The 15,823-nt window shown below is 44.4% G+C and overlaps 1 protein-coding gene across 1 annotated transcript; it reads right to left on the bottom strand.

The window, feature by feature from the left end:
- Nucleotides 1–778: 778 nt before the first annotated feature.
- FUT4 (fucosyltransferase 4) lies at nt 779–2,014 on the bottom strand (the record flags this gene model as incomplete). The annotated part of the gene is made up of 1 exon (XM_084226517.1): nt 779–2,014. The coding sequence occupies one exon, from the start codon at nt 2,012–2,014 to the stop codon at nt 779–781; it is 1,236 nt and encodes a 411-aa protein (XP_084082643.1).
- Between the last annotated feature and the right edge of the window lie 13,809 nt (nt 2,015–15,823).

Genomic DNA, 15,823 nt, shown 5'->3' on the forward strand with positions numbered 1-15,823 from the left:
GTGTTCCAGCTTTCTTCCCTACAGTCTGTGTTTTCCTGTATTAAAGTTCCAATCTACTCTCATAAAGGATAAACATGCCTACGGTTTCAGCAGGTAGTAGGAAAAATACTTTACATCACCTGAGCTGTTTGTCCACTCAGATTCAGCCCCCTCCATACGCTTTTTCCTAAACAGAACAATTATTTGGTTCAAAGCATTATTAACTAGCTGCTGCAATTTCAAGCATTGCTAAAAGGTGCTACTATATCATAAGATTCTTACATTCAACACTCGTGGCTCAGAATTTGTCTGTAAATAGCTTTCACACGCATAAAAAACAGTTTATAACATTCATTTTTGTCTTAGTATTACAGAAAACTAGCACTGATCATGTGTCTTCTGTGAGCAGAGGAAAGTTTCACGGGCCAGGAAGTTGTCATAGCCACTAAAATTGGTTTCAGCTGTACAGCTGAGGAATCTGGCATCAGATATTTATGGTGAGCTGTGCAGAAACTGAAAAGTTCTGTAAGTGTACAACTTCTGGAAATTTAACTCTGCTCTTTGGGAATCGTCTGGCATAATGTCTCTTTGTAACTTCATAATTTTCTCTTTAATAAAAACCTTCCTTTTGTAGGTTTTTCACAGCTTGTTTTCCTGTACCTGTATGCTTCTCCAACTGATGCCAGTCTCCTGTAGCTAATGCCGACTGCCGGGGCTAATGATCTCGGTGAGACTCATCCTTCCCGACACCTTGACTCTTGGCGCAGGCTGTCCAGGCAAGCCTCGCCCGCCAGGAACATCAGCTTTCAAACCAGCTGGCTAGATTCTGAACAGTCTTGATTTGATTCCCAGCTGTCCTAACAGCCTCGCAGACCTTGCAGAAATGCTCATCCCAGAACGAGGTGACGTGGACTTCGTATTTCTTCCTCCAGGCAAAGTACCGCCTGTAGTTTGGTTTGTTTTTATCGAGGAATTTCAGGTAGGTGGCCAGCAGCCGGGGGCTGGGGAAGTCATCAACGTGGATGAAGGAATCGGGGGGGATGAAGCGCTCGTAGTTGGCCCTGCGGGGTCCCAGGACGACGGGCACGGCGCTGGCAGAGAAAGCGTTTCTCCAGAGCTTCTCGGTGATGTAGTCGGTGTGCTGGGAGTTCTCGAAGGCCAGGTAGAACTTGTAGGCTGAGACGGTCTCCACCAGGCCGCCCTCGGCCAGCGCCAGCCCCCGCGCCCCGTACACGTCGATGGGCAGGTGCTCCTTCAGCTGGCGGTAGTAGCGCACCCGGGCGTGCTCCTCGTTCCAGTTGCTGATGACCCAGGCCACCAGCCGCGTCTTGCGGGGCAGGACGAAGGGCCGGGGCGCCGGCGGCACGTAGAGGTACCCGTAGGGAACGAACACGTCGGAGTCGCGGCGGTAGGACATGGTCCAGTTGAAGACCCCGGCGAGCCCACGCAGGCCGGGCGAATGCGACGGCGACTCGAAGTTCATCCACACCCAGCGCTGGCGCGGGGGCCGCGGCGGGGACCCTCGGGGCAGCCCCTCGGCGCCGTGCCGCGCCAGGTCGCGGTGGTGGAACAGCACCGCCTGCGCCTCGCCGAACCGGCTGCGGTCGGCGCTCAGGCGGCAGCCGCTGATGTTGTAGCGCCGCCGGCAGTCGGGCAGGCGCCGCGGGCGGCCGAAGGGCTCCCACCATAGCAGCACGGTCACCGCCTCGCCGTCCGCCCGGGCCGGCTCGGGCAGCGCCGAGTAGAGGGCGAGCGCGGCGGCGGCGGCGCCCAGCAGCCCGGCCGCCAGCGCCCACCGCCGCCCGCGCAGCCGCCGCCGCCAGCGCCGCCAGCAGCAGCCGCGGCAGCGCCGCAGGGCCGCCTCCATCCCCGCCGCCCGCTGCCGCCGCTCTGCCCCCCGCAGGGCACCGGCCGCGCCGGGGCCGGCCAGCGCATCCTGGGGCTGGGGCTGTTGCCGCCGCCGCCGCTCTGCCCCCACCCCCGGCCCCGGTAGCGGGGAGGTGCCGGTGCCACTGCCACCGCCCCTCCCGGCCATGCCCGCTCGTCCTCCGCCCGCCGCTTCCCGGCCCGGGTGCCGCCCCCCGCCCCTGGGTGCCGCCTTACCCCGCCCGCCGCGGCCGCTGCCGCTACACCCTAAGGGGAGAGCGGTGCTCGGGCTCCTGGCGGGGTTTCGCGGCCTCGCTGTCTGCCCCGTGCGGCAGACAGGGGAGCCGCGGCTCCGGGCCGCTCGGTTGCTCATACCCGACTCGGGTCCGCAAAGGGAATTTGTGTCTCCGCACTCAGGATGGGTCCCCGGTGAGAGCCCAGGTCCCAGCACGCGCGGGAAAGGTTATAGGGACGCTCACAAGGGGTCTCAGGGCGCCCGCACCCTGGCACCGCTGGTGGGTTGACCCCCGCTTGGTGCCGGGTGATAATCACAGCCTCTTTGTCTCTGCCTTCATCAGCAAGGCAGAGGAGAGAAAATACAACGAAAGGCTCTCCGGTCGACCTAAGGACAAGGAGAGATCACTCAGCAGTTACAGTCACGGGCAAAACAAAACCGATTTGGGGAAATTAATTTAATTTCTTTCCAATCAAATCTGACTAGGGTAATGGGAAATTAAATCAAAACTGAAAAACACCTTCTCCCCACCCCTCCCCTCTTCCTGGGCTCAGTGTCACTCGCAATTTTTCTGCCTCCTCCCCAACAGCAGCTCAGGAGGATGGGGAATGGAGGCTGCGGTCACTTCATCGTATGGTGTCTCTGCTGCTCCTTCCTCCTCAGGGGAAGGACTCCTCACACTCTTCCTCTGCTCCAGTGTGGGTCCCTTCCATGGGGTGTAGTCCTTCAGGAACAGGCTGCTGCAGCGTGGCTCCCCAGTCCTGCCAGCAAACCTGCCCCAGCATGGGCTTCCTTTCTCCACGGGGCCACAGACACAGATCCTGCCAGGAACCTGCTCAACAGCAGAGCATTCTATGGGCATCCACCTGCTCTGGCATGAGGTCCTCCATCCAGGAACACCCTGCCTCACCATGGACCACAGGCTGCAGGGGAATCTCTGCTCCAGCCCCTGAAGCCCCTCCGTCCCTTTCTTCTGCACTGACTTTGGTGTCTGCTCTCATATATTTTTTTATTCCTCCCTTTTCTGGATGCGATTGCTTCTGTGCAGTAACTTTTTTCCATCTTAGATACATTATCCTAAAGGTGCTATTGCTATCACTGATGGGGTCAGTCATGGCCAGCAGTGGGTCTGTCTTGGAGCTGGTTGGAATTGGCTCCTCTAGGCATGGGGGGAAGTTTCTAGCAACTCCTCAAAGAAGTTACCCCTGTCGCCCCATCACTAGCAGAACCCTGCCACACAAACCCCATACATGAGCACATGTAGGAGCACGGGGCAAAGGGCCACAGAGGGAGGAGAACTCTGTCATTCACATCACAAAGGCTGGCACAGTGACAGGTCTGCCCTGCCCTACTGCCTATGAGAAAGCAGGACTGCTCTGCTGCTTCCCATGTGCCTTCTCGTTTATTTCTTCCAATCCACACCTGAAACAGCCAGAGGTTTTAAACTCTGGCAAAAGGGTTTTCCCACACCAGCTGAGCTATGATTTACATGCTGCGTCCTGTGGCCTCACAGGGAAGTAGTTTGGAAGATGCGGGGGATTTTTTTTAAACAGATGTAATTTAGAGAGTGAGGCTGAGAGCAAGGAAAAAAATAAAAAGAAAGAAGTGACAGCTGCAACAATAGCTTTGAATTCCTGTCAAATTCAATCAGTTTCAGGCACCTCAATGAGGAGCAACAATTTGGAAAACTAAAGGAAAATAAATTTTAAAAGAGGGTTCTTTTTGCTCCTTTACAGATTTTTTAGACTCATACATGCTTACTTTAAAATCTTACGGTTATTTAAAAACTACACAACCTCATGATTACCAGAAAATTCCTTTTCCCAGCTCTGCTTCACAGAGTTGCTGTGAAAAAGTACGTCACATAGGCTTGAAACTTTTTTCCTGAGCAGTTTGCTTCAGTGAACTGCGACGTTGTTGACTCACACAGTTCAGAGAGTGTTTGTACAGAACTGAACAAGTTTCCAGCTCTGACATTTCACAAGCTCATATCCAACAGCTGTTGATCCAAAGCCTTCTCATCTATACCTACTGAAGGCAGCAGAGTTACACCAGGCATAAATTCTCACTGACTGGATTTCAGATTTTACATAACACATATGTCGAGGCCCAGTGACAACTCTAGTAATTCAAGAAGTAAGAAGTAAGAAACGTGATTCAGGTCTCAAAAAAATAAAGCACAGTTGTGTGTGAGGGTGGTGTTAGGTTAGAAACTAAGTCACGTACACCCATAAACCTATTGTACATAGTCATTCCATACTGTGTACACAGTACATCCGTAGCCCATGCTGCAAGCACTCATAAGAAATGTCAACAGCTGTGGTTGGAGTTGGTATCCAGCTGCCTGCTTCAACATAAGGAGTTGGCTGGAAGGGACCTCCAGGGAGCACTAGTCCTCCCTAGCGGATGAGGTGAATCATTGCCGGCACTAGCACCTGTCTTAAATAACTGATTTTAGTCACAAAATGGGAATACGGGAAAGCTACAGTAGAAAACTGCAAAAAAAATACAGAAATGCTCATCTTTCTAAGGAAGAGCAGAATCCTGTGAAGCCTTAAGCTGTACGTAAATTCAATCCAGAGCCCACCTGATACAATGAGTACTATGTAAAATGAACACAATCATTAGTTTGCATTAATCAAGGATTCAAAATGGTCCAAAACCACAGCTGTTAGTTATTTTGTTTATTCAAACATTTTTCTGATAATATGAGAAATCTGGGACTCGTGCAAGTGAGTGGGAGAACTCAATTGGCTCCTGTGGAATTCTGATTCACTCAGTAAATTTGATCATATCAACTGCAATGACGGTTCTTATTTTCCTTCAGGAGCTTTCAGCACTGATACATAACTTTGGAGGAGTCTTTATCTAGTCATGCTTTCATTTCCATTTCTGCTAAGCATTTGGTGCTAAGCATTCCAAATTCAAAGTCTGACCAGTTACATTCATTATGCAAGGCCTGATCCTGCCTAAGGTAAGTCAACAAAAATGTAGGCATTAATTCAGCATTTGTGAGATGTTTTATGACAATGTAACATGGAAATCTTTATAAGCCAAATAGTGACAAATTTGAAAGGCAAAAAAAAAATCCCTTGTGATGATTCATAGCAAGCGTTACCTAGTTACTTTTGATTTTTTGCAGTCTCACAGTGAAACTTCCATGTGACTTTCATCTGCACTTCAGTGGCATCCATATTAAGATGATTGTTATACTGAGACAAATCTGTTGAATTATTTAGCATGAAATCAAAACTTACCTTCTGTATTCCTCAACAAAACATCAGCTAAAGCTCAAATCTCACTGCATCTTAAGAAAAAGCTATTACTGAAATCCACAGTCAGTTGTGGTTGTATATTCAGATATTCAGATATTCAGATATTCAGAACTATAATATTTGGTTTATTATGGCAAATAGGAATTTAATAATTTCAAGATGAGAGGACAGTAGCCTAAATCTTTTCTATGAGTATTATTGTCACCTTAAATTAACTTTCGTATTACACCTGCTGCTGTGGAAGCTACATATTTGTTTACATTTACATGTTGTATGTAGTCCACTAGTTCAAAAATCTTTATAGAATTTATATCTAGAGCAAGATGAAATGTATTTTTGAGATATATTTTAGAATTTTTACAAATCACAGATCCAACTGTTTTGTTGCTGCTGTCTTCAAACCCTCCCAGTATGGGAAATAGCAGGAATACATTTTAGTTGGATATTCATCATAGTCACTGCGGAAAGTAATGGTAGTTGTGCCTTCATCTACAAGTCTAGCAGACCCCTAGAAATCCTGGTGTAGCAAATTTAAGACCCAGATGCGATGTGTTGCTGTAGAGTGAGGGATGCAGGGAGTGACAGTGATGACCTGGCAGACAGTGATGCAGGTCCTCACTGTCAGGACCAAGGTTGGAAGTCAGGTGTCCTCAGATCTGTGTGTAGGTCAGATGTTTCTCTCCCCTTCTTAATGTCTCATTTCTTATCTAGAGAAATAAATACCAGCCTGGCAGTAACCCATGTTAACTTCAGTTTGCCTCATTTCTGCCATAATACACAGCACATCCATGACACAATCACATCAGCTACTCTGTGCTAGCAGGGTTTTGTCAAGCAGTTTTGTTCACTCTGACCCGGGAAAAACTCCATGGACGTCACTGAGAAATACAACATGATGAAGGCTGAGTAGTGTTGCCAGATGCCTGAAGACCTCCCACAGGGAACACATCTGGTTTTGTCTGCTTTGGAGATAAACCAGTGCAGGAGATAGCCCCATGGACTGAGGACCACCCAGGCTTCTTGGCACTGCATATGCAGCTTGGGAGTGCTTCAACTGCTCTGTGGAAATCACAGCAAGTTCTCATGTTGCTGATACTCAGGAATTTAAAATAATAGGCTGTGTGTTAGTAATGAAGCTGTTGCAAAATAAAAACTATTTTGCTTATTTGAAGGTTGAATAGATGCCATCACTAACAGCAGTAAATATTTTTGCCTGGAACTTCCCCGCTGGCTTCCTCCTCTACTTTGACTCACTCTGTTTTGTCACACTTCAGAAATATTTAAGCCTAGAAAAGTGTTTGAAGCTATTCGTCAACTGTTTCACAAAGGCAGTTTAAAAGGTACTATAAGACATGGTTGTGTTTTCAGCCACAGCTATCAACCCAGACATTCTGTCAGGCGGGGAAATCTTGTGGAGTTTTTCATCATAAGAAAATGTGATCAGCTTCAAAGCGTAGGACGATGCTGTCTGGTACCAAAATGACACTAAGAATGATGTTGCAGTCTCTTTATAAATAGTCCCCATGGTTTCAATGCAAGTTTTGCCAAGTAAGAACCTAAATTGTCTATGAAAAGGCGTGATAAAAGTTTTGTTCTGTATAATGATACGCTTTGTATTTCAGCGTGAAGTTTAAATGTGGGTAATTTGATTACCTAGTGTTTCATATGTAGAATTATGATTGTTCTGCTTGGAAGTTTAAAATTTGGAAAACAATGAAGGATCCAGTTGAAAGTTGATGCCTGAACAATTTCTCGACAGACAAACTCATGTTTCTGCATATGCAGCAAAGGCAGTGTTAAAATATTCTGCCTGGCTGAAGTTTCACTTGTGACTGTGAGCAATGCTGGATTAAAACCATGAGAAGCTGATATTTCCAGGTCAAGGCACAGGCATGAACAGATGTGCTGTGCACAATGTGAATGAAAGATCCTGTCCAGCACACTCTTCAGTTTTCCACTGAAGCACATAGCTTTGTTGTTCACCAGTGTAGACCAGAGCAGAAATCAGAGTAGAAAATTTTCCTATCAGTCCCACATGATCCTCAGACACTTTGGCACATTTGTGGGTACCAGCAAGCCAGAATTTGACTCTGTGGATATTTGTAAGCAGTTATCAATAATTTCAGTCTTCCTTGGGTTTTTTCAGCATTGGCCTTCATCTCGTGCAACCACAGTGGCAAGAGACAGTGATGTGCAACCAGCACTGATACTCTCATTTTACCCAGTGAGCATCTCCCAGGTCAGAGAGCAAGGATTTGTGAGAAAATTTCTCTTTGGACATCTTTGAACATCGGGGGTTGGGGTCATATCTCAGTTCTGGAGACAAAACTAGCCCTAATTTGAAGCAAATCTTCTAAACCACACATAATCTAGTTATGGGGCTCTCAATACCAACTGCTTTAATAACTTAACCCTCTCCTGTTGGGCTTCATTACTTAATGTAGATTTAGCCTTGGAAAAATATAAGTGTTTAATCACTGGTACTAATACAGGCAATGATGTAATGATATAAACAATGATAACAATTGTCTTTCAAAACAGTAGTGTTGCGTTTGGCAATGAAATAATAAAATAAAAAAAGAGAAAAGGAGAGCCGAACAGTTAGACAGTAAAAAATCACTATGGTAAAATGTGAGCACAGTTAATTTAAATTACCCTACACCCTATTTAATGAAATATTATAAAGATATTATAAATATCACAGTAATATTAGTAACATCATTATGCAATATTATATTTTTTAAAATTGCTTTGTTTTATTAAAATAAAAGAGGGGACACACAAAAAGGTCACAAACATGAATATATGAATACATATGAATATATCAGACTAGGTAAGAATTACCACAGCCTCATAAGTGAGGTAATATATTCAGTAGAAAAGATCTAACAGGGATTTCTCTGCTGTAGAAGGTCACACAAAAAACAAGACGGAGAAGATGAGCACCAAATGCTGCACCAAAACTGAGTTAGTGCAGGAATCCAGGATAGAGCCAGAAAGTCTTGTCATTTGGAAAATTTTAAAACAAGATTATGAAACAGAATGGGAAAGCAAGGAGAGGAGAGTAGGGTAAAATGAAACAAAGCATAAGCAAGATGTAACAAGCCTAATCGAAGTCTCTGTCTGAAAATCCAGTGCTTTTCAAACATTATTATATGATTCATGATCAAATTTGCATCTAAAAGTGAGAACAGTATTTTCAAAAGGAGCTACCCCTCCAGTGCCTCACGTACAATATTCAGTACAATAACCTTTTTCATTTAGAAGTCAAATAGAAACACTGAAAAGAGTTGGCTTGAAGCCTACTGAGGGGCTGTTTTGGTTTTTTTCTTTTTCCCTTCTCACTGATACAAAACTAAAATCAAACTTCTAATGTCAGAGCAGAGATTCAGAAAATCAAAGAACAAACATCTGATTTAATTCACAGATGACTGTAGAAAAAGGTCAAAGGAAATCAAAGTCCAGTTTCATAAAGTTGTCATTGAGACTTCCTTTGTAAAAATATTCAGTGTGTTATAGATACTTCCAGAGGAACTGAGAGGCCCAGAAACAAATTCCATCTCCACCTCTTAGGCAAGGTTTTGTTCCCAGGGGGCTGACTACAGGAGTGACTTCTGTGAGAAGTTTTAGAAGCTTCCCCTGTGTCCAACAGAGCCAATATCAGCTGGCTCCAAGACAGACTAACTGCTAACCAAGGCTGAGCCAATGAGCAATGGTGGTAGTGCTTCTGGGGTCACTAATTAAAGAAGGGAAAAGGTACTGCACTGAAGTAATTGCAGCCAGAGAAGAGAGGAGTAAGAATGTGTGAGAAGAACAGCCCGGTAGACCTCAAAGTCTGTGGAGAAGGAGGGGCAGGAGGTGCTCCAGGAGCCAGAGCAGCCATGGTGAGCCAGCTGTGCCCCTGAAGCACACCAAAGTCCATGGTGGAACAGCCTCTGGAGGACTCCGTATCTTTTCTGGTTTTATACAGTACGAAGGATCTAGATTTGTTTTTTAAGTGGCACGACAATACAAAGCAAACTAATATTCATTTGGTGTTACCTCACTGTAATAATGGTTTAAGAGTGAGAGCGGTAAGTTATTTCAGGTTCCATGCTGTCTCTGTTTTTTTTTTTTGATACTATGATATCTCTTACATGCAGAGAGGCTTATTTATGTTAAACTTTCATTGAATCAGGCTAGATACTGGATCACAAACTCTTGCCTTCTTGTCATTGTAGAGATAGACAAAAATGACACACCAAGCAATATATCAAAGGCTTTTTTTATTGCTGCCTGTTCTCCTTTTTTACACAGTTTTACAGACCTCATGTGTGACTCCAATTGGTTAGTAGCCTTCTTGCCAATTACTCTATTGGTTAGTAAAAGGTATTTTTCTTGTCCATCAAATCTCTCTATTCTTAAATTGTTTACATATTTTCTTCACTGATTCTCATGGGATAGATTTCATGTTTATGCAGGTGCTAGTTGTTTTTCACCCAGGAATAGATTGTTATGTTAACAAACTTCACACCTGGATTGTTTTAAAATGGGAACTTGCAAAGTGCTAGCTTCACTTAGAAGAAATGACAGTCTAGCCACTGATCTAACAGAGCAGGCCCGATTTTATGAGGTCTTTTTTCTATAATTTTTCTACCTTACTGCAACACCTTCGAAATGCTCAGTTTAATGGATGAACTCAGCCTAAAGCATTATGAGCCACTTCATCAATTACATTAAAACCATCTGCTGGAACATAGAATCACTTTGCAAAAGAGAAAACTATGAAAACGTTGATTTTCACAGCTGCATGTTTTTGAGCAAGATAATCTTTGGATTGTGATGTTTTCATCACTGGTGAAAATATGGTTCAGATTTGACTACTTACAACATCAGATTAAAAAGCAGTATGAGGATGTGAATAAAACAACAAAAAGGAAATAGTTCCATATTCAAGTAGAACTTTATTCAAAATCCTATAAACAGACATCTACATTTTCAAAGGCAGCTGATGTTTGATTTGACACATCAAAGCAGGCTCAGGTCTTCACAGCACTGACATTCAGCAATCTGTAAAAAAGACAACATCTGGTCTAAGGATGGATGAGACACCATATGGGGAGCCCTCCAAACCACTGGTCACTTTTAGGGAAAGGCAGTAAAAGGAAGAAGGAAAATGCATTTACTTAAGTAAATTCAGCAATATGAATATTTTTTTTCTTTTTCTCTCTTCTATTTATATCTTCTGCATATTTTCCCTTCATTTTTTACAGTTTCTATCTTTGTGTTCCTGAACTGTATTCTCTTTTCTGTTTCCTTCAGGAATTTCTAACCTTCTGTATTTCTCCTCTTTCATTCCCCTTATCAGTGCTTCTTCCTTTTTCCTCACTGGTTCCTCTCCTCTGGCACTAAACACAGCAGGCTCATCTTCTCTCATCATCTCTTCCCTTTTGTCCATTTCTATAGCCTGTACCCACTCCATCTCCCCACTAGGCTCTCCTTTCTTCCCCAGATCCTTACACAAAAAAGAGTGCATGAATGGAGATGGTTTGGTGAACACAGGAACTGAAGCCAGATTGCTCCCAGTTTTTCTCCCATTATGTATCTTTTCTGCCACCCCTTCTCTCATGATGCCTGCCTGCCCACTGCAAAACAGGCAGCATATCTAGTAAGGAGGGCACCATTTGTCTCTAGCAGCAGTTCCTGAGAATGAAATCTCATTCAAATTCCCAAAGGAAAATCAACAGATTTTCAGCACCTACATCAATCTGAATAAACTACTTTGTTTTAAAGCTCTTCTTTCCTCATGGCTCTGAGCAGGAAATGGAGATCATGATTTTTGAAAACTCCGAAGCCTGAGCTTTAAAATTATACCAACATCTCAAAACTGAGTCACGCGGTAGTTGTTAGGTCTGCTCTATAACTAAAGTGTTTCTACAAGTTAGTAACTCTAAAGTAAAGGCAGTGTGGCAGAAGGCTGTACTGGTTAAACACTTTTAATACCAGTAATGGCTTAATCCATGCTGCTCTTGTAACTAGGATGCCACTATCTCCTGATCTCACAAGATCAAGATGGGACGAAAGAGGTGCTAGTCGTGTATTTTTAAACCTGTATTTTTAAACCGCTACCCCCCAAGAATGTGGGAATGAGCTTCACGTAATAGCAAAATATGCTGAGTTCACATATTCTGCAAGCTCATGGCACTACAAATATTCCTCTTAAAAAGCAAAATAACTCTGTTTCCTTCAAAGAGAGTTAGGTTCAAAGAGAGTTAGGTTCAAAGAGAGTTAGGTTAGGAGAGAACGTGGGCACACACTAAGCTAAAATCTATAAAGAACAGGTCTGCTCTACAAAAGCCACACTCTACAGACTGTAAAGAGAGAAACCCATTTCCCAGAGCACCAGCTAACCATTGCAGGCAAATACTAAAATGCCTGAAAGAATACCTAGATCAAGCTCTTTTCAGGAGGTGTGCTGGAGGAGTGCTTTTCCAAACAATTGAATTTCTTAGGGCTGTATGCTAAGAACAATAATGTTCACAATGAATATGAAACCAACACTACCATCAATCAGTAGGAATCGAGTGATTATTCCACAGAATAGATGCGGAACCTTTACAAAAGGCTTCAGAATATGAAATAAGATGACTCAACACAGCAGCCCTGAACTTATTTCTTCTGCAAAGATTTCAAAGTCTGCTGCCTACTTACTAAAGGAAGAGATGGGTTAGCTCTGCAGAAAGATGCCCTGCAACTTAAAAATGAGGTGTTACAGTGAAAGTTTCTTATTACTGATTCTTACTTTTCACTCTTGCATGTCTTGAGTAGAGTTGAGGCTGGACAAGTAAATCACTGCTGTTCTGTGACACTGGTTTCAGGCTTCTAATGGAGAAATTATTCTTCACATTCCAAACTCCTTCCAGAGCCACTGTTAACAATTTGGCAAAATAATAGCTTTATAACTGATTACTTCAGCTAGTTCTAGAATTAATATAAAACTACACAATAATATTCTTCCATAGTTAATGAAAACAGATTGACATCTTCAGAGAGAAATTCAGATTGCTAAAGGTGTACAACGCTCTCTACTGTTTATAGAAGCTCTTAGGACTACTCAGGCACCCAATTGAAGCAGGATATAGCTTGTTTATAATAAATAAGAAACAGCAGTAATACCACTGATGCAGGCAGCATCCTCTTTTGGCCATACTGCAATACCAAATGCCCTCATAAAAATAGAGGAAGCAACAGCACCGCCCCCCCCCAAAAAAACCCAACCCAAACCAAAAACTAACCAAACAAACAAAAAACCAAAGCAATCACCATCAGAGGAAAATTAAAAGCTAATTTATTTTGTGGAAAGGTTACAATTTACTAGCCATCTAATTTATTTTAAAAAATACACTTTAGTAGTCTAAACTCTGTAAATCAGTAACCATCCAAGCTGACAACTGTCGCCTATCAGAGCCCAGGCCACTTAGTAAGCATCTCTAATTGTCCAAACAGCTGAAAAACTAATTCAGTACTCACTGAATCATCTGTACACCAGCATCTATATTTAACGTATTTATCATTCATCATTGTTATGCTATGCCTATAACATTATGCTGTACATACCATTCCTGTACTGAGCTTGCTTTAGATCCATTCTATACAGTCCTGTAACAACTATTTATGTAGTGTGTCTCTATTATCTTTGTACTTTAAGCCTTTGTAACATACATTTCTTTGGGACACTCCTCAAAAGTCAAGAGAACACATAAAGTAACATCCATTTATTCAACCAGACTGAAATACTCCAGACAACTTTGATCCATTGGCAGATGAATGCAGAAAAAATAGTTATGTTCTGCTCTCAGTAACATTAGGCACATGAGCAGATTGAGAAGACCAGTGTTAACATCCGCAACTCAGCTCTGTGCTCAGGTCCCCTTTTCAGTCAAGGGGAAAAGAACAGGCACTTTTAGAGCATGACACATGCAATGACAGGTGTCTAGGACCAGTCAAAAGAATATCCAAAGTGCCTTTTCTCCTCTGCTTACTACACACAGAGGCTACCCAAGTCAGTCATTTGCAGGTGTGTGCTGTAATTCCCTACAGAGCCTAGTCACAGTAATAAGAATTACAGGCTCAAATGGTCTTTACATCTGCTGGGTACTGATTACATCACCTAATTTAGGTACATTTTTGTCTGTGAATCCAAGTGTTTTAAATTAATTTTTAGTGAGTTTAGAAGTTGGACTCAATCCTACACAAGAGAAACACTGTACTAATAACTACAGCATTTCTTTCAAAGAAAAAGGTAACAAAACCTCCCAACTGCTTGGCAATTGTTTCTGGTTTATTAAACTGATATATCATATGGAATTATCTGTGTTCTCTCTGGTCTCCTAATTTCTTACCAAAAGAAAAAAAAAGAGAAAAAACTAATAAAGACTATATGCAATTCTGCTGTTTCTAAATGTTCAGCACAATATTACATAAATGTTCTGTAATTTTGCCACAGTTCCTCAAAACAATCACTTGTCCTGACAAACACTTGCCATTTGCTGATAAGGAGGATTACCTGCAGCTGGATGATTAATATTGCATTCTTCTTCCTGTAAATGCAAGTGCTCCTCCAGTATTTCTTTAACTCTCCTCGGTGGCTCAACATATACACATTTCTGCCCTGTTGGTAAAATATATTACAAAACAACCAGTCATTAGAAATCCCCTGGATGCCGATGTACTTTGCTTAATGCAATTGCCAAGCTATGCTACTCTGCATCCGTCTTCAATACACAGTGAACCAAATAATTTACGAATATATGAAGGTGTTCAGCCAGGCCCTCCTCCCCAGGACAGGAGGATGGGACAGGACAGGGCCCGGGTGGGTCAACCCAGACGGGGTGTGCTGGTGGCCAAAGCCACTCCAGGGCCACTGGGGAGCCGGCCACCGTGCCTCCCCACGACAGACATGCTAAGGCAGGACCGTAGATGGAGAGGCACCCAAGAAGACGTCCTCGCTGCAGGAAGTCTCCAGGGAGCTGAAAAGGGATGCGGACGCCCCACCAGGGCCAGCACCTGCCGCGGTGCTGGGAGACATCAGCGAGGGGCACATCAGCGGAGAACGGCTGGGCTCCTGAGGGGACACCGCGGGGTGGGCCCGGGCTGGGGCGGGGCCGGCGGGGGACCGGGGACGGCCGTGCTCACGGGGCCGCTCGCCGCGGACATCGCTGCACGGCTCCCCGGCCGCCGCCGCGGGTGTGTGCCGGCCCGCCGCCCTCATGGCTGCCGCTGCCGGCGGTTGGGCCGGGCTGTTGCGCGGGGGTTGCCAGGCTGCCCGGCAGGCGGACCCGCCCCGGAGCCGCCGGCCCCCGGGGCACGCAGGCGGCCCCGAGGCACCCCGGGGACCGCCGCTCGGGGCACGGGTGCGGCACAGCTCCGGGTGCCAGCAACAGCTGCTCCTCTGTGTCACTCGGCGTGGCCGAGGAGCGGGGCACGCACATCACAAACTCCGTTCCGCTGCGGGCTGCCACCACGGGCCTGCCCTACGAAAGGGCGCCGGGCTGAGGGGAAGAACGACAGAGCCCAGTTTAATTGATGTGTACGACTGATACTCAAAAGTACTAGTTTGGTCGTAAAATGAGGCATCTTCAGACACTGCTTATTGGACTGAAGTGACTTGTAATCCACATGTCTATTATTCCTCTATTATTCAAGGTATATTCATCTTCGTCCACGGATGTCCTGAAACCAAACTTTTAAAAATAATAAACATTAAAATCACGTTACACCATTCATAGTTCAGAAGCTGTGTTTCCATTTTCCAGCATTACACACTGCTGAAGTGCTGAACGTTACACACTGCTTCTAAAAGGTGGGTGACCAAGATGCCCTCAACAGTAGCTTGATCAGAGCACCAAATGTGGTCCAACCCTGCTGCTACTTAGTGTTACAATTGTGCTAGTGTTAGTGGAAGGAGCTTGGGATCACTCAGTAAGGCATCTGCACGGGACAATGTTTACTACAGCTCTCATAGTGACAGTACCTCAGCGCTTACATTCAATTTTCAGTTTGTTTAACAGAGAAGTCACTTTCTCCACTTCTAAATTACAGATGGCAAAGTTGAAGCTGAAAATCATACTGTGTCCCCTTACCATGGCAAAATTTTAGTGTACTAATGCAAAAGTGCAAGGAAAATATTAAATTACCTTTAACTAAATCAGACACAACAGTATGCTGGCTGTTGATCCTCACATGGTTGTGGCTCATTTTTTCCAACAAATTCCACATTCTTGACATTTAGTCTTTATGCAACTTAACTGCAAGCAAGGGAAAAATAAACAGAATCTTGATAGAAAATCACTTCCTTGAAAAGCACCAGGAAAAAAATAAACCACAACTACTTTCTTATCCTTTGAATAATATGTTTGATTAATGAACAGGCGATGGCATTGATAAATGGGCTTTCAATTCAAAATATGACAAAATACTTTGGGTTAAA

Source organism: Fringilla coelebs, assembly GCF_963513975.1.
Source record: "Fringilla coelebs genome assembly, chromosome: 2".
In the NCBI taxonomy this organism is placed as follows: Eukaryota; Metazoa; Chordata; class Aves; order Passeriformes; family Fringillidae; genus Fringilla; species Fringilla coelebs.